The sequence below is a fragment of the Leptonotus elevatus genome, chromosome 7 (genome assembly GCF_054856555.1).
Source record: "Leptonotus elevatus isolate MCC_2025b chromosome 7, RoL_Lele_1.0, whole genome shotgun sequence".
NCBI lineage: Eukaryota > Metazoa > Chordata > Actinopteri > Syngnathiformes > Syngnathidae > Leptonotus > Leptonotus elevatus.
In genome coordinates, this window is record NC_141245.1 from 3,610,351 (window position 1) to 3,635,695 (window position 25,345).

The 25,345-nt window shown below is 38.0% G+C and overlaps 2 protein-coding genes across 4 annotated transcripts in view; one reads left to right on the forward strand and one right to left on the reverse strand.

The window, feature by feature from the left end:
* Window positions 1-231: 231 nt before the first annotated feature.
* LOC147170396 (porphobilinogen deaminase-like) lies at window positions 232-15,005 on the reverse strand. 3 transcript variants are annotated; one of them, XM_086079947.1, is made up of 15 exons: window positions 14,313-14,533; window positions 13,977-14,160; window positions 13,835-13,888; window positions 12,664-12,736; window positions 12,125-12,174; window positions 10,975-11,030; window positions 10,616-10,693; window positions 8,548-8,625; window positions 8,400-8,475; window positions 8,071-8,184; window positions 7,020-7,058; window positions 6,800-6,919; window positions 4,708-4,761; window positions 2,734-2,820; window positions 232-1,420 (listed from the first exon to the last, which is right to left on the reverse strand). In XM_086079947.1, the coding sequence occupies exons 2-15, from the start codon at window positions 14,004-14,006 to the stop codon at window positions 1,247-1,249; spliced, it is 1,083 nt and encodes a 360-aa protein (XP_085936073.1). In that variant the 5' UTR covers window positions 14,007-14,160; window positions 14,313-14,533; the 3' UTR covers window positions 232-1,246. The 3 variants fall into 3 exon arrangements, with proteins under 3 accessions (XP_085936073.1, XP_085936075.1, XP_085936074.1); XM_086079949.1 differs by lacking the exons at window positions 13,977-14,160; window positions 14,313-14,533 and adding an exon at window positions 14,846-15,005; XM_086079948.1 differs by lacking the exon at window positions 14,313-14,533 and having other exon boundaries at window positions 13,977-14,226.
* A 2,792-nt stretch (window positions 15,006-17,797) lies between these two features.
* arcn1b (archain 1b) overlaps window positions 17,798-25,345 on the forward strand; it is a 65,008-nt gene continuing 57,460 nt past the window's right edge. Inside the window, exons 1-5 of the mRNA XM_086079945.1 lie at window positions 17,798-17,982; window positions 20,584-20,847; window positions 21,944-22,123; window positions 23,395-23,600; window positions 23,718-23,879. Of these exons, the coding sequence (XP_085936071.1) occupies window positions 17,980-17,982; window positions 20,584-20,847; window positions 21,944-22,123; window positions 23,395-23,600; window positions 23,718-23,879 (815 nt within the window). The 5' untranslated portion in view covers window positions 17,798-17,979. The remainder of the gene's footprint in view (window positions 17,983-20,583; window positions 20,848-21,943; window positions 22,124-23,394; window positions 23,601-23,717; window positions 23,880-25,345) is intronic.

A 25,345-nucleotide genomic window follows, 5' to 3' on the forward strand; every position in this document is an offset into this window, starting at 1 on the left:
AGTACTCGAGGCAGGACAAACACCTCGGATTTTTTGTACTCGAGGTACCTGTGGCAGTCAATAAATGCAAAATTACCATTTAAGCCGTTAGTTCCTAACCAAAATACAGTCACAAGAGCGGGACCCGATACCAGTACAGATACCATGAAATATGTATAGTATCGGCCCGATGTACTCGCCCATCCCTAGTTTTTGTTCAGTGTAGATTTCTAAGAAAATATTAGACACAAAAAATATTATAATTTTATTTCAATGATTTAAATAGATGCCACATTCACACCAGGGTAAACAAAACAAAAAGACAGACGAGGGAAATAATTTCTTAATAGCTTATGAATGTAACAATGAGTACTGTGAAAGTGTACAAATAAAAAGTTAACATTTAAAGCTGAAAACAGGACTAACATTGAACTCAAGGGGTAAAAGCAAATACTTTAATAAAGACTATGTAAAACAAAAATAAAATTCAAACCTACTGTGTGTGTATTACAGGCTGAATGGCAGCATCTATAAAGTAGATACCGTGCATTTATACATAGAGCACATTAATTTAAAAAAATTATCTAGAAAAAAGCCAAATGTAACCCAGACAACATCTTTTGAACATGGATTCCATAACTAGTGCACCTTGAGGTACACAACATTAAAAGTGTAATAGTCTAGTATAATAATTATCACATACTATCAAAACTTCTTCCCATTGACACAATAAAAGTATCATTTTCCACTACCAGGCATTGTGGCACAATTTAGCAATGTATTGAAAGTGATGTTGTTTGAGGTATTCAGTCATTTGTAGGTTTGCCTTCATTGGCTGTAACCGACTTCCTGTCGGGACACTGTCGGGACGTCCGAGTTGGCTTCAAACATTTGAGAAAGTTAAATGCAAACTAAATATTTATGGTGTTGTGAGTACAGCATCTTGCGAGTAAACGTTACCAAAAATTCAGTTTTTTATTTGTATTCTTTTATGGATATATATATAAAAGTTGGAATATTTACGAATGTGATGAGTATCAAGTTAATAATACTCATGACTAGAACATCTAGCTAAACTAAAAATAGCTCAAACCTACAAAATGTTGTCACTGCAAGTCTAAACGTTAAATCTTGATGAATTTAAGACATCCTTTTAGCGACAACTGGTCTTGGTGAGGTGTTTTCTGTTGGTACAATTGCAAAACGCTACGGAGGCTGTCAACGACCTAACTGGATTGCCGTGATGATGAAGCAAATTGGGCGGCCGTTATCTGGCGTCGTTGAGCTGCCGGGCCACAGTCAGGATCTCTTTGGCGCCTTTGCTCAGGAGCAAGTTGGCCAGGTCCACCCCCAGACGCTCGGCATTGTCCTGAGAGCCGCCGCAGATCTTGATGGCCGTCACCCCCACACGCTGAACCTGCTCGTCCACTACGTCCTGACACTGAAACACCCATTTGTTACAAAGTGCTCAAAATGGTAGCCAGGGTAGCTGATAGTAGAATGGGTATGTCTTATTAATAGGGCCCGACCGATATGCATACCAATACTGATTTTTGGCAGGAAAAAAATACTGATTACAGATTAATCTGACAATTATTTAAAACTATATATAATGCATAAAATTATCCATCACCCTAAATTCCTTTTCAATGGGGGTCACTTAAGCTCAAACTTTGGCTATTAAGATTCTCTGCTTTGAATGACAAGTCCATAGTATGACCTTAACAAATTTCATGAAGTATACAACATTATTGTATAGATTGATGTGCCAATAATTAAACCATTATTACTCGTTTACATATTTATATATTTTTCACAAGTCTTGGGACTTACTGGGCTAACCTGGGACCTCGGGGATTGTATTTCGTGCCATGGCATGTGGAAATGTGTTAAGACCACACCAAAAAAATCTTGGATGCTTGCATCCTTGAATATCAACTTGAAGAATAACTTGAAAGGACAATGACAAAATAAAACAATAAGAAAGTTAAATAAGAATAGAATAAACTAAAATAATAGAAAACTAGCGTTTTGGCCTCTTAGGGGCAGTGTGGTGCCATTCATCCATGGTGTACACACTAGGTACAGAAGAAAGTTGCGATTGAATTCTATTAAAATAACTGTTTTTTCACACATTGGGGAAGAATTTGTGCCTTTGTGAAGTGTCATCTCACCTGTGGGTATGTGTTGTGTGTGGATAGTCGTTATTTGAAGGAAAAACACTCCTGAAGTCGATTTAACCTACTGTTAGCATTTGAATGGAATCCTCCCTTTACGTTTAGCATTAGCGCTAAGCTAGCGATGTTTTAAAATGAATCATGTTTTGTATTTAAATACACATTGAATGTAATTCTTATCATCGTGTGTTTAGTTTTACAGTTAACTCCAACTGAGGTGTCATTAAACAGTTTAAAGGACGCTTCGGGACAATAGAATAACATACGCTACACACTTACTGGTTGCTAATGCTCGGCAAGCAAAATGGTGCATTCGGGGTACTTCCACAGCGGAAACTTTGGTTTTCTTTGATGATAATGTTTTAAGGGGGAAAATAATCGGCTATTTGGCCCAAATGGCCGATGTTTGAAGGCCAATAATCGGCCGATTAATCGGTCAAGCCCTACTTAATAATAATGTTTTTCCACTACTATGCACCAGTAGAACAACTAGGGTGCACTAGTTGACAACTGTGTGCTACTAGTAGTACTAGTGGTGACATTATCTATCCAGTAGGTCTAATGATGTCCATGTTACCTTAAGGGCAGTAGCAATGCTGGTCTGCATTGTGTCCTTCAGAAAGTCGGAACCGTCCAGGCTGTACACGGCACCCGTCAAGTAAAGCTGTGCACACACGAGACCAAATGAGTAACGTTTTCGAAATGTGGATACGCTTGCCATAACCAAACAAATGACACTTGTATCCATTATTGCCTGGCAGGCAGAGGCCATTTCTTATCTATGAAAAATCATCAACTTGGTAACGAATGTAAAACTACACCTTGAAATAAAACTGAAATGAAATTGCATTGGTAAAGAACAAGGGACAGCAACATGTACTGACAATAGAGCCATTTTAGGTCAAATACATAACCAAAAAAATCTGTCTGGAGCCGCAAAATCTTTGAACATTGTAATGAAAGGAACATTGTGTTAGGGTTTGTTTAATGTCCTGAGGGCCCAAGAGCTAATTAGAGCTGCACCAGAAAACAAAAAATAGGACAGCAGCATCCAATATGTACACATTCATTTTCTTCTAACTTTCGTCTTTGTATCTTTTTGGGGGGGTCATTTTTCATACATGTTTATACTTTTCTGCCCTTATGTCAAATTTATGATTTTTTGGGCAATTTTATGGACATATGGTAATTTTCTGCCTCTTCGTAAGTTTTTGACATTTTATGGCTATTTTCTTGTAATTTTTTTCTGGGTTTTTTTTGCTATAGATTTTCCAAATTTTTGGGATATTTTAAGGTAATTTTCGGGATTTCTTCTTTTGTTTTTGGACATTTTCTTTACAGCCTTTACTTAAATAAATTTTCTGACATTTCTGGCAATTTTTTGAATAATTTATGGTAATTATCGTGATTTGTTCTTTTGTTTTTGGACATTTTATAGTTACTTTTTGAGTGTTTTCTTCTTTTAAAAAAATTATTCAAGTTTCTGACTTTAAAATTTTTTTATTCCAAAGACATGATTTTATGGTAATTTTCAGATTTTAATATTTTATCTAAAAAAATTAATGTGAAAAAAACCCATCTAATTTTTAACAGATCCACAGACTAAAGAGCCACATATGGCTCCAGAGGCGCAGGCTGCAGAACACTGGTATAGAATATGTAGATTGTAAACTGATTTCAATTTATGAAATGCGTGAGTATGTGCACGTACGAGTGTATGTGTGTGTGCATGTGTGCGTGCGTGTGAGTGTGTATGTACTCATTAGTTCACCTAAAACCTATTAAAAATCCCATACCGTTCACCTAAACCGAATACTAGAGTCGTGAGGTTGTCAGGAGACCCGAGGAAGGATCAAAGAAAAGAAAGGAAAGTGAAATCCAGCACCGACCAGACATTACCTACTACACACCGGGTTACCAACCAGAGTCTTTCACCAACCCCAGAAACATCTAAATTCCAACAAATTAGGGAGACCTCAAGAGACCAATGGAGAGACTGAGGAAAGGAAGGAAGGTCAGATGAAGCAGAGTGAGATCCAAAGGCATCAGCCTCCACCGATTCAACGACCAGAGGGAGAAGCAGATTGTGTTTGAATTTCGATAGATGCTGGTGTAGTGGATCTGGCATGCATGAAAACCTTCACCAAAGAGGGGAGCCGTCAACCCCGGCCAGGACAGAGCAAGCACAACCCCAGGACCCCCCAGGCCACGGCAGCACCAAGGGACAACCCCCGGGCCCCGCAGGGGCCACCGGCCGGAGAGCAAACCCAGGAGCGCCCCCACCCCAACACGGCCCGCGCCCCCAACCCAACGCAGCAGGACAGGGCACGGCAGGCCCGCCAGGCACCACAGCCCCCGCGCTCCCCACACGACCCCCCAGCCCCTCATGTTTCTTTGTTTAATAATTCAGTGTATAAAAGATTTTTCGACATTAGCATATCTACTGTCCTACTTGATTAGAATGTTGTAGCCATTGTTATAGTAAAGTCATAGTAAATTGCAAAAGAACGTGTTGCCAAACGTTTAGATGATGAATCACATGATGACGTACCTGCGAGTCTTTCAATTGTGTGTGCACAGCCACGGGAACACTGCAGCCTCCCTCCTGCAAATGACACTTTCATCAGCAAACTGCACAAGGACGTCGATGCCCAGCACAAACTATGAAACTTCACGCCTCAAATGTGGCACATGATCACACAAAATCTGAAAATACTCTGATGAGATTTAATTTGAAGGATTATTTACTAGGCAAATTGTGTGTGTCCCCCCTCTTTTGGTTTGTTTGTGAAGCCTTACAGCAATGTGCACAGAACAGAGTCTAATCACTTGCTAACCTGTTGTTCACAGGAGATAAAATAAAGGCGCTAACTATTAACATGCAAAAACAAAAGCTGCCACTCGTGCATTAAATATTGAACTCCACTTCTTTTTAAAATTGTATGACCATTAGGAATGTTCAATCAATTAATTAATGAGCACAAACTCACACGCACACACACAAAACAGAAAGAAAGAAAGAAAGAAAGAAAGAGAGTGAGCAATGATGATGACATGTTGAATCGGTAAGATTACCGAATGAACAATACTGAGTTCTCTCAACAAAAAAAAGTAATGTTCAAATCACGCTTGATCCCATTGCTGGTTCAGCATTCTTACATGTTTTTGGGAATCGATCCTGTTATTGGCTGAAATGATCACATAGCAGTTGTTTTGTTCAGGCCAAAGCTATAAATGCAGTGCTTTGTCGCCATCTGGTGGCATCTTGGTGCCAAGGGAACAATTTGAAGTCAGTTGAGGCGCTTCCTTAAGACCAGTGGTTCTTAAAACTGTTGACACGAGGTAGCACCAAAAAGTACTTGTGCCAAGTAGTACCACTGCCAAGTTCATTAAACTATAGCAGCAAAGCAGGCCTAAGTGTTCATCAAAAACTAGAAAAAGTTTTTGTTTGTTTTTTATAGTTGACCATTGCATACGCACAATTCCACACCCGCGCACTGGCATGTTAAAGGAGTTTTTCCTTTTAGATTTTTAAAAGATCATTTTAAGTGTAAGGTGGAATTTTCCCCCCGTTTTCATGGAAAAGGCATCTTGAATGTTAACTAGCATATTTTGGAAGAATCTTTTAAATTAAAAAAAATTAACTGTTTTTTCCCCTTCTATTGCATTTCAACAGACATCAATTATAGGCAGCTTTTCACATGTCGTGAAAAGCAGGGGTTGACTGTATTCCTAAAATGATAGATTTCATATTATTATGGTATTGTAAGCCACTGCTTAAACAATAACAATGGGCTTACAAAACTGAATTTATATAATAATTAGGACCTGACCGATTGTTTTTTTTTTTTAAACCGATGCAGATGCTGAGCTTTGGCGGAAAAAAATACATATACCAATTAATCGCCCGATCGATTTGAAAATATGTACCTAATAAATATGACTTTTTCCACCCTCCAAAGCATTTCACCGGGTGTCACATATACGTGTACTTTCGCTCTTCGCAGGCCAGCCCATAGATAGCACGGGGTTCAACTGTAAAAATGTTGTTCAAAAAAATAATTTGATTTTCGACTACCAGAATGCATTGTGTGGTGAATGCATTGAATTAATGAAATTATAAGGACATCCGTCCTCTTATGTGTGTTTGTTTTGCCTGTAGTTGAATGTGTGTCATATTTAACACATTTATGTTTTATTTATGCTGCACTATATTATTATTTTATTTTATTTTTTCAATAGACGGTGACTTTAGGTTGTGTGTAAAATAGTGACATCCATGTTAATGACTTGTTCAAATTGCATTGCCCAATTAAGCATTGCTGGTTAATTTGTTTTGAATCACAGATCCATAAAATGACCTTATCAACAAATTTCATTATATATTCAGTATTTGGGGTAACAAAGTTAAAGTATATATAGGCCATAATCAGCCAATTTAATGGGCCGGCCAATTAAACAGTCGTTTCCTAAAATCATACAATTTAAAAGATTTGCACTTAAAGGTTCAATAAAATGTACCTCAATAAATGTTTAAAAACTAAACGTTTTTTTTTATGTATTGGTTAAAAAGTTAAGTTAGTTTGTGTGTGTGTGTGTGTGTGCGTGGGGGGGGGGGGGGGGTGTCAATAGCTCATGCATACCAGGTGCCTGAGAAAAGCTCTCTCAGCTATGCAACGCAGCACAGTGTCCGTGTCATTTAGCACAGACAACATCTCCAGGATGTCCGTGTCTTTGGCTCGAACCTCCACGGCCAGAGCGCCCTGAGGAAAAAGAAACATATAAATAAATAAATGAAAAACACTGCTATGACAACTAGTGATTTTCCACAAAACTCAGGAATAAAGCAATCATTGTTGCTACCTGTCCAACAGCATACATGCAATCATCGGGCTCCAGGATCTAGCGGAGGACAGACGATATGTTAAATGCCAGATTACTAGAATGAGTGTTTCACAACCTTTAATGAGCCAAGGTACAGATTACAATAAATTAGAACAAATCTCACAGGAAAAACTACAGACTACCAAACAAAAAGGTACGACGGGTATTAGGGCCACGTATAAATATATATTTTTAGAGGGTGGGGGCAATATTCAGAGAAAAAAAACTTGTGACTTTATAAAGTGACAAATTTGCACAAAAAAACTCCTAAATTTGCGACTTTATAAAGTGGCAAATTGGCGAGTTTATAAAGTGGCAAATTTGCGAGAAAAAAAATCCTAAATTTGTTACTTTATAAAGTGGCAATTTTTTGCGGGAAAACAACTCCTAAATTTGCTATTTCATAAAGTTTAAAATTTATGACTTTATAAAGTGGCAAATTGGCAAAATTTGTGAGAAAAAAACTCAGAAACTTACAAGAAATACACGTAGCGTACTACTTGGATGTTTTCGGTCGGGTTTTCAAATAAGGAGATAGTAATTGCTTTAACAGAGATTAACCATATCATGTTAAGCATTCACTCTTTGAAGCGTTGGGTACGGCCAGCGATGGATCAAGCATTTAAGTTAATTTGCTAAAATGTATATTTACACATTCATACTTTTTTTTTGTACAAGTATCTAAGTTGATGTGACGAATCTGCTGCTCTCTGTCATTCACTTGCATTTACCTAAAGTATGCTAGCTTCTGATTAGTTAGTGTTAGTCAGCTGATAGGGAGTCATCTGATAGGGAATAAGGAAGTGTTGTCGCTCTGACTGCTGTGTATGACGAGTAAAGTTGGAATTAAGAATGAATCTGTCTCCATTCTGCCATTTCATTTTATTAACAGTCTCCCATTAACCACCAACGAATGACCACCACTAATGATTAGACTATAGCTATGCTATGTGTATTTCTCGTAAATTTATGAGTTTTTTTGTGTGCAAATTTGCCACTTTATAAAGTCACACAAAAAACAAAATGGAACCTGGCTGATTCGGTTTTCCCAACCCATCCTCTTTAGACCAGCAGCAGCAAGGATGATGGCAGCAAAATCCTCCTTTTCGTCCAGTTTCTTCAGCCTCGTGTTCAAGTTTCCACGCTGGAGGAGACAGCTTAGGAAACACAGCTCCAAAGCTATACAATCAATCCCTTCCTGGCCACTACATTAGGTACACCAGATACACTTCATGTTCGATTTTATTTTGATTGATAAATCCTAATCTATCAACATGTTTATGACTGTGGTTCTATTTGAGATGACTTGTAGTTAGTGTACACAATTGAAATGCTCAAACTAATCCTGAAAAAAGATACAATATCTTTAAACTCCAAGTGGGGGAATCTCCTCTTCAACTGAGCAGAACGACGCAGCGAACTGGTGCCAATCACACTGCACGGGAAAAACAGCATGAAGTTGTTTGTTGTTAGCGAGCTGCTTTCAGTGAGTGGGGCGTACCGGTACCTTTTTTCTGGGAGAGACTCCAACGCTTTCCCAGCATGTTTTGGATGTAGTACTACAGCATCATGGGGGTTCTCTCTCCTGAAAGAAACAACACTTAAGTACAGTGGAATCGCCAACCTTTAATTTTGCAAAGGTTGTTAAAAACTAAACGAAAACGATGGCTACTTCTTAGGGCCGAACAGTTGTGAAAAATAATCAAATTGTAATTTTTTTTACACCCCTCATTATTGCAATTGCAATTAATATGCACTTTTTTTCCAAGGTTCTCTTCTCAAGTATTTTTTAACAAACACAACCAATAAATTCATATGTATTGCAATAAACAGTATCAAATTTAATATACACAAAGTAAATGTTTTGATCTAGGTTAGGTTTACACTAAAATAAAGGCAAATGAACCATGAATTAATCAGGAAGGCAGTTCATTTGTTTACAGTAATTTCTGGACTACAAGCCACTACGTTTTTTACTTGCATTCGACCCTGCAGCTAATACAAAGGTGCGGCTTATTCATCAGATCACAAGGGTCGCACTATAAAGGAAGCGCAAGAACGTCAAGCAGAGCAAAACAAACCAAGTGAGCTCAAATGCAGTAGGAGAGACCGAACGAGAGCGACACAATTTGCACCCTCATTATGGAAAATAAATTAGCGGGAACCCGGTGCGGTAACATTAAAACACATGCGGCTTACAGTCGGGTGCGGCTTACATGTGTAACAAACTCGAGTATTCCCCAAATTTAGCTAGCGCGGCTTATAGTCAGGTGCGCCTTGTAGTCCAAAAATTACTGTACTTCATTTATTTGAGTTGTTAACTAACTTTTAAGTGTTCACGTCGACAACTTCACAAAATTCTACCAAACAAGTGTGGCATAAACACAAGTTAGTAAATCATAATTTAGATTGCAACAATAAGCAAAAAAAATGTTGCTTTATCACTTGAACTTTTTATAAGCATGAAACAATGATATGCAAAAACTACAGTTAAATAAATAATAAATAAATAAATAAACAAAATTTACTATAATTCAACATACATTCAATATAAATTTTGGTGGAAAATACAACTGCAAAAGAATTGGAAAAACATATTGCATAAATTCAAAACACGGCAGAATTAACGTTTTATTTAGTTATCAAAGAGTACTTTTTTCTCTATCAGTTGATATCATTTTGGGGCAGCAGGGTCGAATAAACTAGCGCTGTTGCTATCAAATATTTTTAGAATCGATTGATGTTGTACTATGTTACTGGTTAGGTCAATGTTTCCCAAATTAAAAACAGTTGTTTGCATATGTCTTATTTTGATTAAACACAGAAGATAATCAGTCTTCTTTCAAGGACTACATAAATCAATGAACAATTACTGCTGATATGCTGAAATCAGAGGATTTGGACAATTTAAAAAATGGCAGAACGATTACTTGATTATTAACTCATTTGCTCCCAAAAACATAAAAATACGTTCTGTTTTAAATATGACCATGCTCCCAACTATGTAATTATAAATGTTTTATGTTTTTTAATGTTAGAGCATACAGAAGGCGTTGGTGCAGCCCCTGAACTGGTGAAGCAATGATAGTAATTAGAAAAACGACCAGCAGGTGGCAGCAGAGTATAAGAGATCAAACCAGGGCCATGTTGCAAAAATCTCTTTCCCCCACAGTTTTAAACAGATTTGTGAATAATGATTAAACTTAGGTATATTCTAATGCTAATTGCTGTAAAACAGAAACAGATAGAAATATAACTTTTTTTCCTAATGAAAGAGACTCTAATCTTTCTTTTAGTAGTTTCCATGTTTTTATAGCAATAGAACACAATACTCTGTGGGCCTTGCAAAATCAGTCAACATCCAGTAAAACAGCCAGGAGTGAAGAGAGTTGCTTCAGTGAAAATGGCTGCTAGTCAATTAGTTAAATTAGTTGTTGATTAGTTTGATAATCGATTAATCAATACATTTTGACAGCTCTAGACTAAACGACCACTCCTACTGCTGCTGAACTACGGTTAGGTTACTTGAAGTGTCTCATGGAAAGGCACACACTATGAGAGGAGGTGCTACTCACTTGAGCACAGCTGCGATGGTGAATCCTGGAGGCAGCGTGGTGGGAAGGTCCTTCAATGAATGGACGACCAGATCCACCCTGCGGGACACAGTCATGTGATCATGTGGACATGCTTCATCTCCTTGTGGAATAATACAAGCATTCACAAGTGTCAGCATGCTTTGAAGATTTCTGCTTCATCCCGAGATGTGGCTAAAAAGAAAGACTTTGCAGCTTCAGTGTTTCTCATTCATCCACAAGCTGCTTTGAAACGTCATTCAGACAGTATGGTAGTATGATCGACTGCATGTTTCCGCTTTGTGCGGGTCATCGGGTGACCTGTAAGTGACGCCAGGGTTGAGTTGGCCAGTGTTACTCACATATTCTTCTCCAGTGCAATCTCCAACTCTTTGGTGAACAAACTCTTTTCTCCAATCTGTATTGAACAAAAAAAATGTTTCTGATTTCGCTCAAATAGTCACCATATACAGTCCCCTCCAAAAGGATTGGAATGGCGAGGTCAATTCCTTTGTTTTGCCACTTTTTGCCCCTGACGAAGTATTTTGTTGTGTTGGCAGTACATTTATCAGCGTAGATATTTGTCATTACAAATATCGGTATCAGGCTCTTTTTTTTTTTTTTACTTTATCTTTATGCAATATTTATACAAATAAAAACTTTATTATTTTTGTGAATTGATGGAGTTTAACCGCCTTATTATAATGTACAAAGCCCATCATGAAATTGTACCCTTTTTTTTTTTTACGGAAATTGAGTACAAAAATAATTAAGAGGAACAGATATTTTTTCCAAACCTAAATACATAACAAAACAAAAAGAACGATGTATTTCAACTCAAGGTGTCAGTTTTGGGAACAAACTGGATTATAAAACTAAATCATCTCAGTCTATTTGTATTTTTTTAATGTATAAAAGCACAATTATTGGAAAAATATATACACACAAGGTCATGCCGTTGAATTATTTTGTTTAATTGTTACATTGAAAGTCTTGACTGCTTGCTGTCATTTATTTTGTGTTGATAATTTTTTCGTATTGATCAAGGGCAGTTATACGTTTTAATTCTTTCTGTCCCCTATATTTCTTTCTTTTTTTTTTAAAGACCGGAAAAAATAATTGGGAATTGAATTGAATATCGGCTCCAAATATCAGTTATCGACCTCATTGACTACTATAATCGGTATTGTGTCGACCTTGAAAAAAACATATTGGTCTATCTCTAGTTTTGAGTCATTGTCTTGTATGAAGCGGCTCAAGATTAAGTAGGGTGCATTTTTCAGAAAAGTATGTTAGACATAAAGTAAAATTTTATTAATTAAGTAGAAGTAAATTAGACATTTCTAAACCACTTGTATGACTGTTAATGTTAACATGTCACTTGCTTTATAGGCAGCACCTGACAAAACACGTGAGTTAGTAGTCCACAGGCTCAAGTTGTCCAATTTCTTAACAAATCCCAAATGGGTACTTTATAATGTGCGCACTGATGACAAACAAGCCTTACTGCACCTTCGATAAAGCTGTGTCAAGAATTTTGTCCCCAATTGTTGACATGGCAACTGAAAGAGAGAAGACAGCATGAATAAAAAAAAATAAAAAATAAAAACTGTTAGGTGAATAACACTCAATAGTCATGAATGGTGAATCCATCTGTCCATTAAACCATTTTTTACACAGTACTGTTGTCCTCGTTTGGGTCGCAGGTGAGCTAACAATGGGCGAGAGGTGACGTAGACAATATATGAGTTTTCCTTCTACTCTAAGTGTAGCCAAGAAGTTCATTGCGGCAATTTGCCATCATTTTGCAACAAACATTCATTGCTGAATAAATAATAACCATAATAATGATGAAGAAAAAATGAGAATAATATTAATAATTTAAAAATACCAATAAAGGCTAATCAATTATACCATCCTCATCAACACCAAAACTTTTTTCACAGGCCTGATCACGTTGTAAAGAAAATAATCAAAAACCTTTCCGTCACGATCAAATTAAATGAATAAAATTCATGAAGACAGAAAATGTTTCAAGTGTTGATTCTTACCAATTTCCAGAAGGATGTCAGGGTGCAGCTCTTTAAGTTTTTCTGCTACACTGTCAGTCTGAATGCGAGCCAACTACACAAACACAATGCTTTGAATTAGTTTTAAATGCAACATAGACTTGCAAGATATTAAAACAGTGCACAGCGTTAGTGTTTGCGTGACTGCCACCTACAATGGAAAACCAAAAATTAAGCCATCCATTTACAAAATTTCAAAATTTTCATTTCCCACAGGATATTGGGTTCAATAGTTATATATACACTAATTTTGCCAAATTACAGATTAGACACTCTCCTTTCTGCCTTTACAGTAGAAAAATGTAGGTCGCAGAAAATGCAGCCATTTGTCCCATGGACTCTCAAACTGTGTTTAACTCATATAAATGGGGCAATGATGTCATCTACTGGTGGTTGTGCATCAGTAAAGCTGTTTCCAAGTTTGAAATTTAGAGTAGAGCAGAATCAAATGCTCAAAACCATTTGAGCATTTAATTGAAATCCTTGATATTCAGTTGAACTGCACTAATTGACAACTACATTCTGCTATTAGTAATAAACTCTTCTTTTTTTTTAAGGATATGGAATACATGCTCAAATAGCTTTAATTTCTTTGAACATTCATTCAATATCATTGCTAAGAATGCTACTAGTGCAGGGGTGGCCAGGTTCAGTCCTCGAGAGCCACTATCCAGCCTGTTTTCCATGTCTCCCTCATTCAGCGCAGCTGAATCTAATGATCAGCTCATCGGCAAGCTTTGCAGAAGCCTGATAACGATCCTGATCATAAATCAAGTGTGTTAGTGGAGACAAACATGGACCACAGGCTGGACAGTGGCTCTCGAGGACCAAACTTAGCCACACCTGTACATGACATGTCTACTAGGTATAGTAGTGTTACTGGTGCCGCACAGTAGTTTACAAAGGAGGTAAAATTGCGTATTAATAGGTCAAAAGTGGCACTAATATTGAGAGAGAAAAATATTACTGGTGAGACACAGTCATTCTATTCGTGTGCCCTAGTCATTATACTAGTATGCTGAATTGTCTTACAAGTAAGGACAAAGAGGGTACACAAGTCCATGAATCCTAAACTGGATATCAAAGATATCACATAAATACTCAAAAGACATTTCATAGTTAAATAGATAACCCAATATATGCAATACCGTACCTGACTCTTGCGGGTTCCAATCCGGATGAGGCGGCTGACTTTCCCATCACCATTCTACAACAAAAACAAAGTATAAGCACTCACATGCCTCCTCTGATGTTGCGTCAATGCACCTCATCTGTAAACCAGAATCTGACTTCACCGTGATATACTTGAACTGTTCTTCCTCCATAACTCAGTTTGTGAACTGTAGAAGCTATTATGTCTGCCTGCTGTGTCGTAGTAGGGACCTGTGCTGAAGTCATACAGCCTCAAGATACTGAACAGTAGTCTTATTTTTAAGAAGACAAGCCCTCATTCACAGGACCTCCGCCCCAATTCATCCCCTGTTGCCAAGAGATAAGCAGCATCAGCATTGAGTCCGTTATACGAAGCAGGGAGGGGCAGCTCAGTGTATAAGGTGTGGTCCGATGCTTATTAATAAATAAAGCTTCAGTTACTACTAGCTGCTACAACATGAAGCAGCCGGTTGACTTACCCTTGAAAAAAAATAAAGCGTCTTACTCAGATCCATTAGCTGTCCATCATTTACCTTTACAATAAACCGAACCTGTAGGCGTAAATCTTAATAGCACTTTAAGTAAGTTTAGATAGGTCAGTCCAGCTATTACGTACATAAACACTGTTGTTCGCTATTGTTTTCATTTGGTGTTATTCAAGCCAAGTAAACGACATATATTCATAAATTCAAACTCTTCACAATCTGCTGCCAATGTTTGTCAGGCAACGCCTCAGGATTTCAAGATCCAATGCTGAGCTTGTATACAATGACAGACATCAACATTGGCCAATTGGAACGCCGCCTGCCAACCTTATGCGGAAATGGTGTTTGTCCGCTTGCATCCAGCAATAAATGTGCTTCACGCGTGGTTCAAGATTCAACATTCAATGTGCAGTCAAAACATTATAGTGGTAACACATAATCAATTAAACTCTTGTTTTGATAGATTCCCTCTACATGGAAACAAATTAAATAACGTGTTCGCGTATGGGGATTCATAGAAAGCTTACCGCAGAGTTTGCTTCCTCCGTCATGGTGTTGGCCCAATTATCTGTGTTGATTTTGGTAAAACTGCGCCGCGTTTAGAATCAATTAGGACGGGAAATCCTTGAAAAGTCCGGCGCTCATTTTAACATAGCTCCTCTTGAACGAGGAATGTGACGTCATTGAAGAGTCTCGAGGTCATTTCCGTGTTCCGTGTTTCACTCATACACAACGCTCTACTGATTGGTTCTCTGTAGTCCTAGGTGACTTCAGGTGCAAGTTGCGACACAAGTCGTTTACATAACTTAACTTTGATGAAATATAAAATGTTGGGGTTTTATCTGCTGCAAAATGTAATCTTTCAAATTAAAAGGAAAAAAATAGACTCATTCTATCTGACGAGTGCCATTTGAGTCCACAACGTTTTATAAAGTGTTTAAGTAAAGCTTAAAGGTTTTAATTGAAGTGTTGTTGTTTACATTATATATATTTTTTGTGAGTGACATACTATTTTTAATTTAATTTTTCATGCGTACATTGCCATTTTCACATGCCCATATTGACCAACATAACATTAATTAAAGATTTGTTTTCAAACCTTTATTTTTTCCACGAGTATAAGTGTGTCACTGATTCCATAAAATCGTTATTTATTTATTTTTTAATAAACATTTTATTATTTGTGTGCGTCCCTCGGTTTATTTTACCACCCCGTCACATTTACCAGTTTTGTTTATAAATTACTGGCTGTTGCTAAATTATTATACTATATTATATTTTATATATATCATTATTAACTAACTAGTTGCTAAGGTCCCGTTGGACGGGTTTATCCTCAACCCCATTCATTCAAAAACTAAAAATAGGAAAATGGAAGACTGTCCACTACTATGAACAGTTTGGAAGCAATACTTTTTTTCTGGAAAAACAATGCATAATCCTTAAAAAACGAAATATGGACTCAACTGTATCCATGACTCTCCCAACTCCACACACACCAAATTAACATCTTACTCAATGGTTCAGCCACTCAGGATATGAAACTTGCATCTTTCCAAGTTCACATTTTCATATTTTTGTTGGATAAAGAAATGTTTTTTGTTTTGTTTTTGTTTTTTACTATATGGCTCTGTCACAGGGTGGTGACAGGGGGGTATGGACAAACTGTCTCTTTATATGATCTGTTTTGACATTAGACGCTTTTGTTAATTCTGGATATAAATGTAGGCATGATGATGATACGAGAATATAAAAAATTATGATCTATTAATACAACAGCGGAAGGCACGGTGGATGACTGGTTAGCATGTCTCCCTCCCAATGATGAGGACATGAGATCGAGTCCAGCCTTCCTGGGTTGAGTTTGCATGTTCTTCCCGTGCCTGCGTGGAATTTCTCTGGGTTCTCCAATTTCCTCCCACATTCCAAAACACATGCGTTGATTTAAGTGTCTAAATTGTCCGTAGGTGTGGTTGCGAGTGTGGGTGGTCGTTTTTCTTTGTGTGCCCTGCGATTGGCTGGCAACCAATTCATGGTGTACCCCGCCTACTACCTGAAGCCAGCTGGGATAGGCTCTAGCACCCCCCGCGACCGTTGTGAGTAATAATCAGTTAAGAAAATGAATGGATGGATAACACAACAGCGTGCTAGTATTTGCATATGCTGGTAAAAATAAATAAATAAATTAAAAAAACTTAGCAAAAATTGAACATTTAATATGCGAACATGAAATATGAACTACTGTATTCAAAAAATCAATAAGCATTTCATTCTCCTTAAGGACATCTTAACAGTAATTATGGAAAATTGTTCAAAGGCAAAGAACAACTGAACTCCTCACAAGTGGAACAGAGAACGAACATTATACAAATATTTTGTAACACGTGGTCAAAAACAAGCTAATTAAAACCCTTCCGCAAGTACTTGGGATTTGGTTAAGACTTTTATCCAATGTATTGAAACTACAGTATTACATAATTTGGACATCATTTTGTGGGTGTGTTGAAGAACCACCCCATCCCAATAAAACGTGACTGGGTGGCAAATTTCACCCTAAAATGACAAATTTTCTCCATGTGGTCAAGTTCCTGACCTAAAGTATACTTTCAATTGAAAATATCATTTTCTTTACATTACAAGTGTACTTTTTATTATTATTATTATTATTATTTTACAGTTTTCCCTATAAATATTGCGTGACGGGGTAGTTGGGTTGAAGGACCTTATCTAGCATGAAAAAAAACGAAAAAAAGAATGTCAAAACTTGCCTTCTTTTGTCCTGGCTGTCTCCTGAGGTTCAAATGATGTCACTTTATTTTTGTAATTTCAGTAATTTATAGACAAAACTAGTAAGTAAGGGTGGTAAGATAAACTGAGGGATGCGCACAAATAATAAAATTTCTACTAAAAGTAAAGTTTTTATTTGTAATAAATATATTTTAGAGAATCACTTATACTCGTGGAAATAATTAAGGTTTGATAAAAATCTTAAATGTATTTGGTGATATTTTGGATGCAAATGTTATGTTGGTCAATACGGACATGTGAAATGGCCATCAACTCATGAAAGTTAGTATGTCACGCTAAAAAAATTTTTAACATTTATTTTATTTTATTTTTTCATTCATTCAACTCATTTTTAATGTTAAAAACAAAAATACAATTAAAATCTTTATCTTTAGAAACACTCTTTGGCACAATTTTTGTGTGCCTTATACACTTTATCAAACGCTGTGGACTCAAATGGCACTCGTCTGGACAGAATGATTAATTAAAGGCCTTAACAATAGGCAATTTGAAGTTCACAGCTAAAAACGTAGAACACTGTATAATGTATGTGTAATAAATATATGATATAACTAAGTGAGTGACATTAGTTCGAAATGAATTAGGGACTTTTTTGTTTGTTTTAACTCTGAAAGTAAAGAATCACGTGAGCACTTGGATGTACACGTCACAGTTTTGCAGTGTGGGCTGATCGAGCGCGGTACTTCCGGTGGAGACGTGGCTCTGCACTGCTGCCATATTGACGCTAGGCAAGCTAACAAGCACATCTTCGAGTGAGCGATACCGTCGTACCTTGCCTATTCGGAGTGACTAAAAGAACCCAACCTAAAAAGAAGAAACTGAAGGTCGTCATTCTATAGAAAGAGAGACAAACATGGTGAGTAAGAAAGGTCAGATCCAGAAAGTTAAATCCGTTTCGCTGGGCCTAGTGCTTCAAAACATAGGCTAAGCAGGTAGCTGGCTAATGCGCGATAACAGTCAGGTCTCCGAAATTGAAATTATGTTACCAACTTTTTTCGTGACACTCCGGATTTTTTCGTAGAGCAGTAATTAATGACGCGAGTTTAATTCCAGTCATTGAAAGTGAGTGTTGTGTCTGAATGGGCGACACAGTTGTGTGCAGGCAGTGCTGACGTGAACCAGCTCGCTCCTGTCCGTAGCAAGATCATTGCTAACATTACCTGCTGTCAATGTGAATCCACAACATCACATGAATTGGACAACATATACGTTTATTGTCATGTCTAATTGATGTATTTATCGTCGTTTCGTAGTCTACCGTTGAGCTATTAAATAACCTATGTGTAAACTCGAATATCTCAAACGGTTTGATTTGAAAGTGGATTTTGACCGTTTATACAGCCTCCCAATACAGGCAATTACCCATTTAGGAAGTAACAGATGGTTTGATAGCTACTCTCTCATTAGGTTTGAATGTTTCTCGTCCCAGCTGTCTTACAATTTGAGTCAATATTTTATACAGAACATCAAAACAACACAAATCTAGATCTGAATAAATAAAGTATTTTTAGTAAAGGTGCAATGTGGGGTTTAAAATGTTAATATTAAAGCCTTTTCTACATCATGCATGCTCCATCAATACCCAGATGAGTACAAATAGCTAAGTCTGGGCGATATGACCCAAACATTAAATCTCACTTTTTCCCCCCCCAGACATTCAGGGCAATTAACATTTTAATCCAATAAACCCAACAAACGTCTATTTAAAGGTTTCATTTATTAAAAAATAACTCCTGTGCAAAATGTTCAGACAATAATAATGTATAGTAGGGTTTTTCCTGGCTCAAATTGAGTCAGAGGAGGTATCACTCTGACTATGATGGGTGACTACAGATACCAGGTATCGGCAGGGTTGGGCGATAATCATCGTCATTGATATTATCGTCAACTTGGCTCTCACGATGTCCAATTTGACATTATCGAATTTGAATACTAGCTATAAATGGGGGGAAAATACAGCGCAATTGATTGGCTGAAAAGTAGGAAGAAGTAATAAAAGTTCTCATTTGGCAAATCAGCTTCCATAGACGTGTGCTCGTTGACAGACAAAAATGTCATATGCACACAGTTTCATGGACTTGCACTGTTGTTGCAACTCGTCACAATAAGGCTGTCCTCACAGCTCTAAATGTAGGCACTTTTATTTTGTAGGTGCAGCAGGAAGTGTTAAGTTAATCTTCATGATGTTTCTTCAGCCACAGTGCCCATGAATGGCAGATGGGAGGGGATGGGGTTTGCAACGAGCAGGAGTTTATTTAAGCAAACTTCACTAGCAGCTCATCTGCTCGGGGCTGCATTGATAAACCTTGACAGGCATGATAATCCTTTTTGGCGCAATACACCGTTTAGAAAACAAAATATGTGACCTAAAATGAATCGTGTAGGTTCTCTCCCGCCTGCTTCGCGTCTGCTACATATGGTGAAGCTAACTGGTAGCAGCTTTTTTTCACGCATTTGTTGTCATCATAGTTTCATAATTATGGTGTGTGTATGTGTGCACATAGTGCACATCGTTGAAATGTCACTGTAAAGCAAATCATTTTGTGAGTGATTTTTATCTGTAAAGCATTTTCTGGTGCACTGCTGTTGATATAGCGCCTCCATAATGGCGCAACACTGTAACTGCAGTTAAAATGCGTTCCTGCCAAGCTCAATCAACACAGCTGGAGTGCTGTGTTGTGCGATATCAGTGGCTCAGGCTGGAGGTGGCGAGCAAATGAGGTGGAGGTGGCCCCCTCTGAATTTTGTACACAGGAAAAAACCTGTATATTGATTCTAAATCAGTTTTAACATAAACCTAACATTCATAGTTTGTGCTTAATTGCCACAATTAAGTAGTTGGTAGCTGTTGTAAACCAGCTATCCAGCATTCTGCCACTTGTGGAAAATTGCTATAACATCTGGATGTAACAGAACATAAGAACAACACCTTTTAATAATTCAGGAGACAAAATTCAATTTCACGATTTAGCAAATTTTCAATAATTAAATTTTCAAAATGGCGATTAAACAAGTTAATTAGATTTATTGCCCAGCCCTACAAATAGCACTGACTTTTTAACTGTGACTGCGCCAATCAGCTTGTATTTTTCCTTCAGTGTGTCCACAGCTCAGACTCCAAGAAGATTGAAAAAGTGAAGAGTTTATCACACATTTATCGATGGAAATCAAACTTATTAACCCATCGAGGTCTGGATTTGGTGTCACACTCAAAATTAAGCATCCGTTAGCTCCTGGACAGTGTGGGGCAAATTGCCGTTGGTGAATGAAGCAAGACACGATGTCCTAGATGCGCACAATTGGATTCAGGTCTGGGGAACGGCAGAGCGAGTCCATAGCATTGATACATTTGGGAGCATATTGGTCACAGTCTGGACCCCCAATTGCAGTTTAAAGTCTTTAATCTATGTTATTTATTGTGTGTTACATACAGTATGACTCACTGTGTCATCTTCAGGTGCTGTTGGCAGCGGCGGTGTGCACCAAGGCTGGCAAAGCCATCGTTTCGCGTCAGTTTGTCGAAATGACGCGGACACGAATTGAAGGTCTTCTTGCTGCTTTTCCAAAACTGATGAACACAGGGAAGCAGCATACCTTTGTGGAAACGGATAGTGTCCGTTATGTCTACCAGCCCCTGGAGAAGTTGTACATGGTTCTCATTACCACCAAGAACAGCAACATCCTCGAGGACCTTGAAACGCTTAGACTCTTCTCTCGTGTGGTAAGCCTTCCATTGTTGGTGATTATGCTGCTGTAGTGTCGTGTGCCCCCTATCAATTTAAATGTTCTGCGCTACACTGACTTTTTATACCTGGTGTATGGCTATTAATATTACCTACATCCATCAGTGTGAACTCCTAGTATCCATAAGCCACTTTTAAATTGGACCGATTGAGTTCATATCTGCATCACAATGTAGTAGAATGCAATTTTCAACATGCAAAGGCTGCAACTTGGGAAAAAAACAAAACATAACTTTGCTTTATTTCGTTAATTCAGTAGGTTTTGTATAAGTATATTGGATTTATTTATTTATATAGTGCCTGCATCAGGCCTCCTCACTTCTTGTCCTCGAGGGCCAGAGTCCTGCAAGTTTTACAAGGTCTCGATACACCAATCCGTCGTCGGCCAAATGTGGCCAACACCTATCCCCTGTGGCGTCGGCACGTCGCATTAGATAAATGACAGAAGTACACACCGCAACAGACAGTTACAGATGTCAATTATCAAGTATCTCCTGCGCATGCGTGAGAACTAATCCCCCTCCATACATCGTCACCGGTAGTCACTATTTCTCATTGTTAGAAAAAGGCAACTGGAAAGCTCTTAGGGGTCGGTATATAAAAACTTAAATAAAGCATACCCATGATGTATCCCCACACGAAGCACACCCACGGGCTCTTTACAGAGTATCGTGTACTATAAAAGTAAATCTTACCTGATTAATTCAGTTGCGTAAAATATCATATAGTTATGAATTCATCTTGGTGATAATGTGCAAAACGAGCGGTATTGTAACACGGACTGTTAAAGGCTTACTGTTATCCCCGTTCATCATGCCCTGTTCTTGCCCCATGCGCTGATTCGCTGGCTAACAGCCAATCAGAGTGATCAAATGTCACGACAGGCCGATGCCGATTTGACATGTTGATGCTCCCCAATGGGATCTGACGTCACGGCGGTGATTTTTACATTAGTCAAATGGCGCATACCGACGCCTGGATGCTTTCCAACTTACGACGTCCGATTGGTGTTCATTCAAGATATGTTTGTCATGCAAGATACTGATGTCAAGCATCCTCTTTGTGCCTGTCCAGATCCCGGAATACTGCCGTGTCCTGGAGGAGAGTGAAATATCGGAGCACTGTTTTGACCTGATATTTGCCTTTGATGAGATTGTGGCTCTCGGCTACAGAGAGAATGTCAACCTGGCTCAAATCCGCACCTTCACAGAGATGGACTCTCATGAAGAGAAGGTTTTCCGTGCTGTCAGAGAGGTGAGTTCATCAAGTTGGGTCTGGTCATTTTCAGGCTGGGTTCATACTACGCTTTCTCGGTGTGCAACATGTCAATCAGCTGTCTGCACACAATATAAAGAAAAAGACAAATAGCGAGTGCCATGCAGCAAATGCAGTTGCAGTTGGGGAAAAAGTATGTAAACCCTTTGCAGTTTCTTAAATTTCCGCTAAGTTGGTCATGAAATGTGGTCTGATCATCTAAATCACAAGAATAATCAGTCTGCTTAAAACTAATTACACACAGTTACATGTAAACATTCCCAGCACAAGGGGGAAATAAACAGTGGCAATAAAACAAATTACTAAAAATATTCCCGAATTTGAACCGTGACGGATATAGTAACCATAATTTATCATTAAACAAAAAATAAAATGCATATGTAAAACTCTTGAGTCTTGACAGTACCATGGTTCAGGGATTATTATGTCATCATTTTCTTGACTTGTACCCGTCAAAGTTGCAGAGAGTTTTATCTTTTCTCGACTCTCAACTCTTCAATTTAGCAAATTGGCTTTTCTACCCTCCATTGTTGATCTGTGCAAGTTTGTTGTTCATATGGACAATCAATTCATTCTCAGGTCTGGAGTTATTACTAAGAAATTAAATGGCTCCAGATCAAAACAAACCAAACTTGTACATATTTAAGTTCATAGCAACATCCAGAAGTAGGAACAACAATGTGGTGAAGGAAGGTAATGCACTAATAAGTGACACCTATACTGAAAAAAGGCCAGAAACCATTGTCCATGTGTTTTAATGTGAATCCAACACTGTTTTCCCCCAGTGTAGAAATGCTAAAGCCTTACAGGAAATGGGATTTTGACAATCTTCAAAATTGCCCATCATCTGAATTTATAGACGGATGCCTGGAATTAAAACTCTCTCAAGTCTAAATTCATGTTGGAGTACATTTTGTGCTTTGTAAACTACAAAGAAGGAAAATAATTTTCTAAGGTACTCTGTAGCATCCAAGGCAGGTAAAAGTGAAACCCCTGCCAAATTGTTAACATTTAGCATGTTAATTAGAATAAACCTCCCACTTACAGTACTTACATGATCTTCAAAATGTGCACATGATAATCGTGGTACTGTGCCAGTACAGTATATTTCTTTCTGTTGATGCTATTGTACATTGATTGCTAATTTCACAGAAACGTTTAGTCATCAGTTTCAGTGATTTACGATTTAGCTTTCTCCAGTGTATATAATATAAATAAATATAAATTGTGTATATTTTGTCAACCCACAGACCCAGGAAAGAGAAGCAAAGGCTGAAATGCGGAGAAAGGCCAAAGAGCTGCAGCAGGCTAGAAGGGATGCGGAACGTTCTGGCAAGAAGGGACCAGCTTTTGGTGGCTTTGGCAGTGGTGGCATGACCGGCATCTCCTCAGGTTCAATCATCACGGAAACCATCGTAGAGCCTGAAAAGCCCAAGATTACACCAGCTCCTGTCAGGTACACAAAATAACAAATCCACAGTTGGACAGTGCTAGTTGCTCTTTTTTTCTTGTCATTGGTCTTTTAAATGGCCAAGGGATGTTTCTTTGACAAACTTTTTCTCCATGTTTCCAGACCAAGTGGACCAAGTAAGGCGCTGAAGCTAGGTGCTAAAGGGAAAGAGGTGGACAACTTTGTTGACAAGTTGAAGTCTGAGGGAGAAACCATCATGCCATCCTCTGGGAAGAGAGGATCAGACGTTTCCAAAGTTCTACCACCGCCAGTGAATGTAGAGAGGTTGGGACTCATCTTAGATTCATAAAAAAACAAAGGTTTTACAAAATATTAATTACAGGAAGGCTTCATTAGTTGTACGCATGGCTCGATTGGTAATGAATTATTTTCACTTAAAAAAACGCATAGGAGCTGAAAAATACACCTCTTCTTTATTTATATATTTCACTTTTATGTCAACATTTTCAACACATGGGTTAGTCCGTTCTGGGGCAAGTTTTGTCGAGCCCCCTGTGTGGACATGGACAGCCAGGCACGCTCTTGTGTGCAGTGAACATTTCCGGCACAAGGAATAAAACCGTTTGAGATGGGACACGTGACGCAGGTGACATTAAGCGCCAACGCCGAGCTGAGTGTTTTAACGAGCAAAAAGTCAAAGCTGAGCTGAACTGCCCGTGGGAGGATTTGTGCTTCCTCTCAAACCTTCGCCATCCCACATGAAGTCCATAATGCCAGCGGAGTCCGCGCTCATAACTTAAGCCGCTGACTGAGACACCGGACAAAAGGAGCAATCTTTTGATCATGTTCGCAAAGTAGGAGGACCGACATACAAATTCTGGGATTGTCCATGCATGTGTAGCTCGCGAACCAGCATCAGTCAGCTGCACCTCCTGATCCACTCGTTCTTCAAAGTGTATTTTGTGCCATCAAAAGACCATTCTGTGCGCTGCATATTTCACATCAAAAGTAGAATCTCACTCTGTAGACATATTACCTAGTATTGGCTGGAAACAATATAGCCTCATTCTTTGAGGTTTAACGTTAGCTGTATTCCATTCAGCGTAGCTGTTTATCATTGTGCACGGTGTGTAGTTGAGTCCATCTACACTCGTGACTGTTATCTAGTGACAGACTCAGTGAACATGGTGGCCATGTTTTTAAAATCGTTTTTAAAGTTATTAAATATACATGAAAAATGACATTATCAAATTAATTGTAGATAATGTATTAACTGCTGCAAATGGTGTACATAAATGAAGTGTCTCTATAATGCCTTCGAAGATGAATAATACATTTTAATTAATGTTATGTTACAGGGTTTAAGTTGTATTACAGTCATTTAGCTTCAGCACTGCCTCATTTTTTAACCTAAAATGGACTCCAAATGAGCAAATTGCTAATACATTTATAAACTATTGATAAAGTGTGTCTACTTTCACTTTTCACTAAATATAGCAGTTTTTCCTCTGGTCCAAATTGGTTAATAGTTTTTGTTCTCAGCAAAGTAAAAATCCAAGCAAACTATTCAATAAAATGTAAACAGGATGTTTGTTAACCCAACAACAAACAAGTGTTTGATTAAAACAGTGAAACAGTGAAAACAGCTTTAAGTGCCATGAAATGCACATTACTTGTTTTTCAGGTCTGCTAAGTAATGTTCTTTTTTGGTAGGGATGCACGATAATGCCATTTTCAACCAATACCGATAAACCATTAATTTAGAAAGTGCTGATGTCGAATAATTGTTT

What these genes read in the sequence shown, in the direction of transcription:
- LOC147170396 (XM_086079947.1), bottom strand. Translation starts at nt 14,006, where the DNA reads ATGGAGGAAGAACAGTTCAAGTATATCACG. An exon ending in TTGGAACCCGCAAGAGTCAG is followed by an intron (nt 12,737 to 13,834) that starts GTACGGTATTGC and finishes GTGTTTGTGTAG; the next exon opens with TTGGCTCGCATTCAGACTGA. An exon ending in GAGTCTCTCCCAGAAAAAAG is followed by an intron (nt 8,476 to 8,547) that starts GTACCGGTACGC and finishes TTTCCCGTGCAG; the next exon opens with TGTGATTGGCACCAGTTCGC.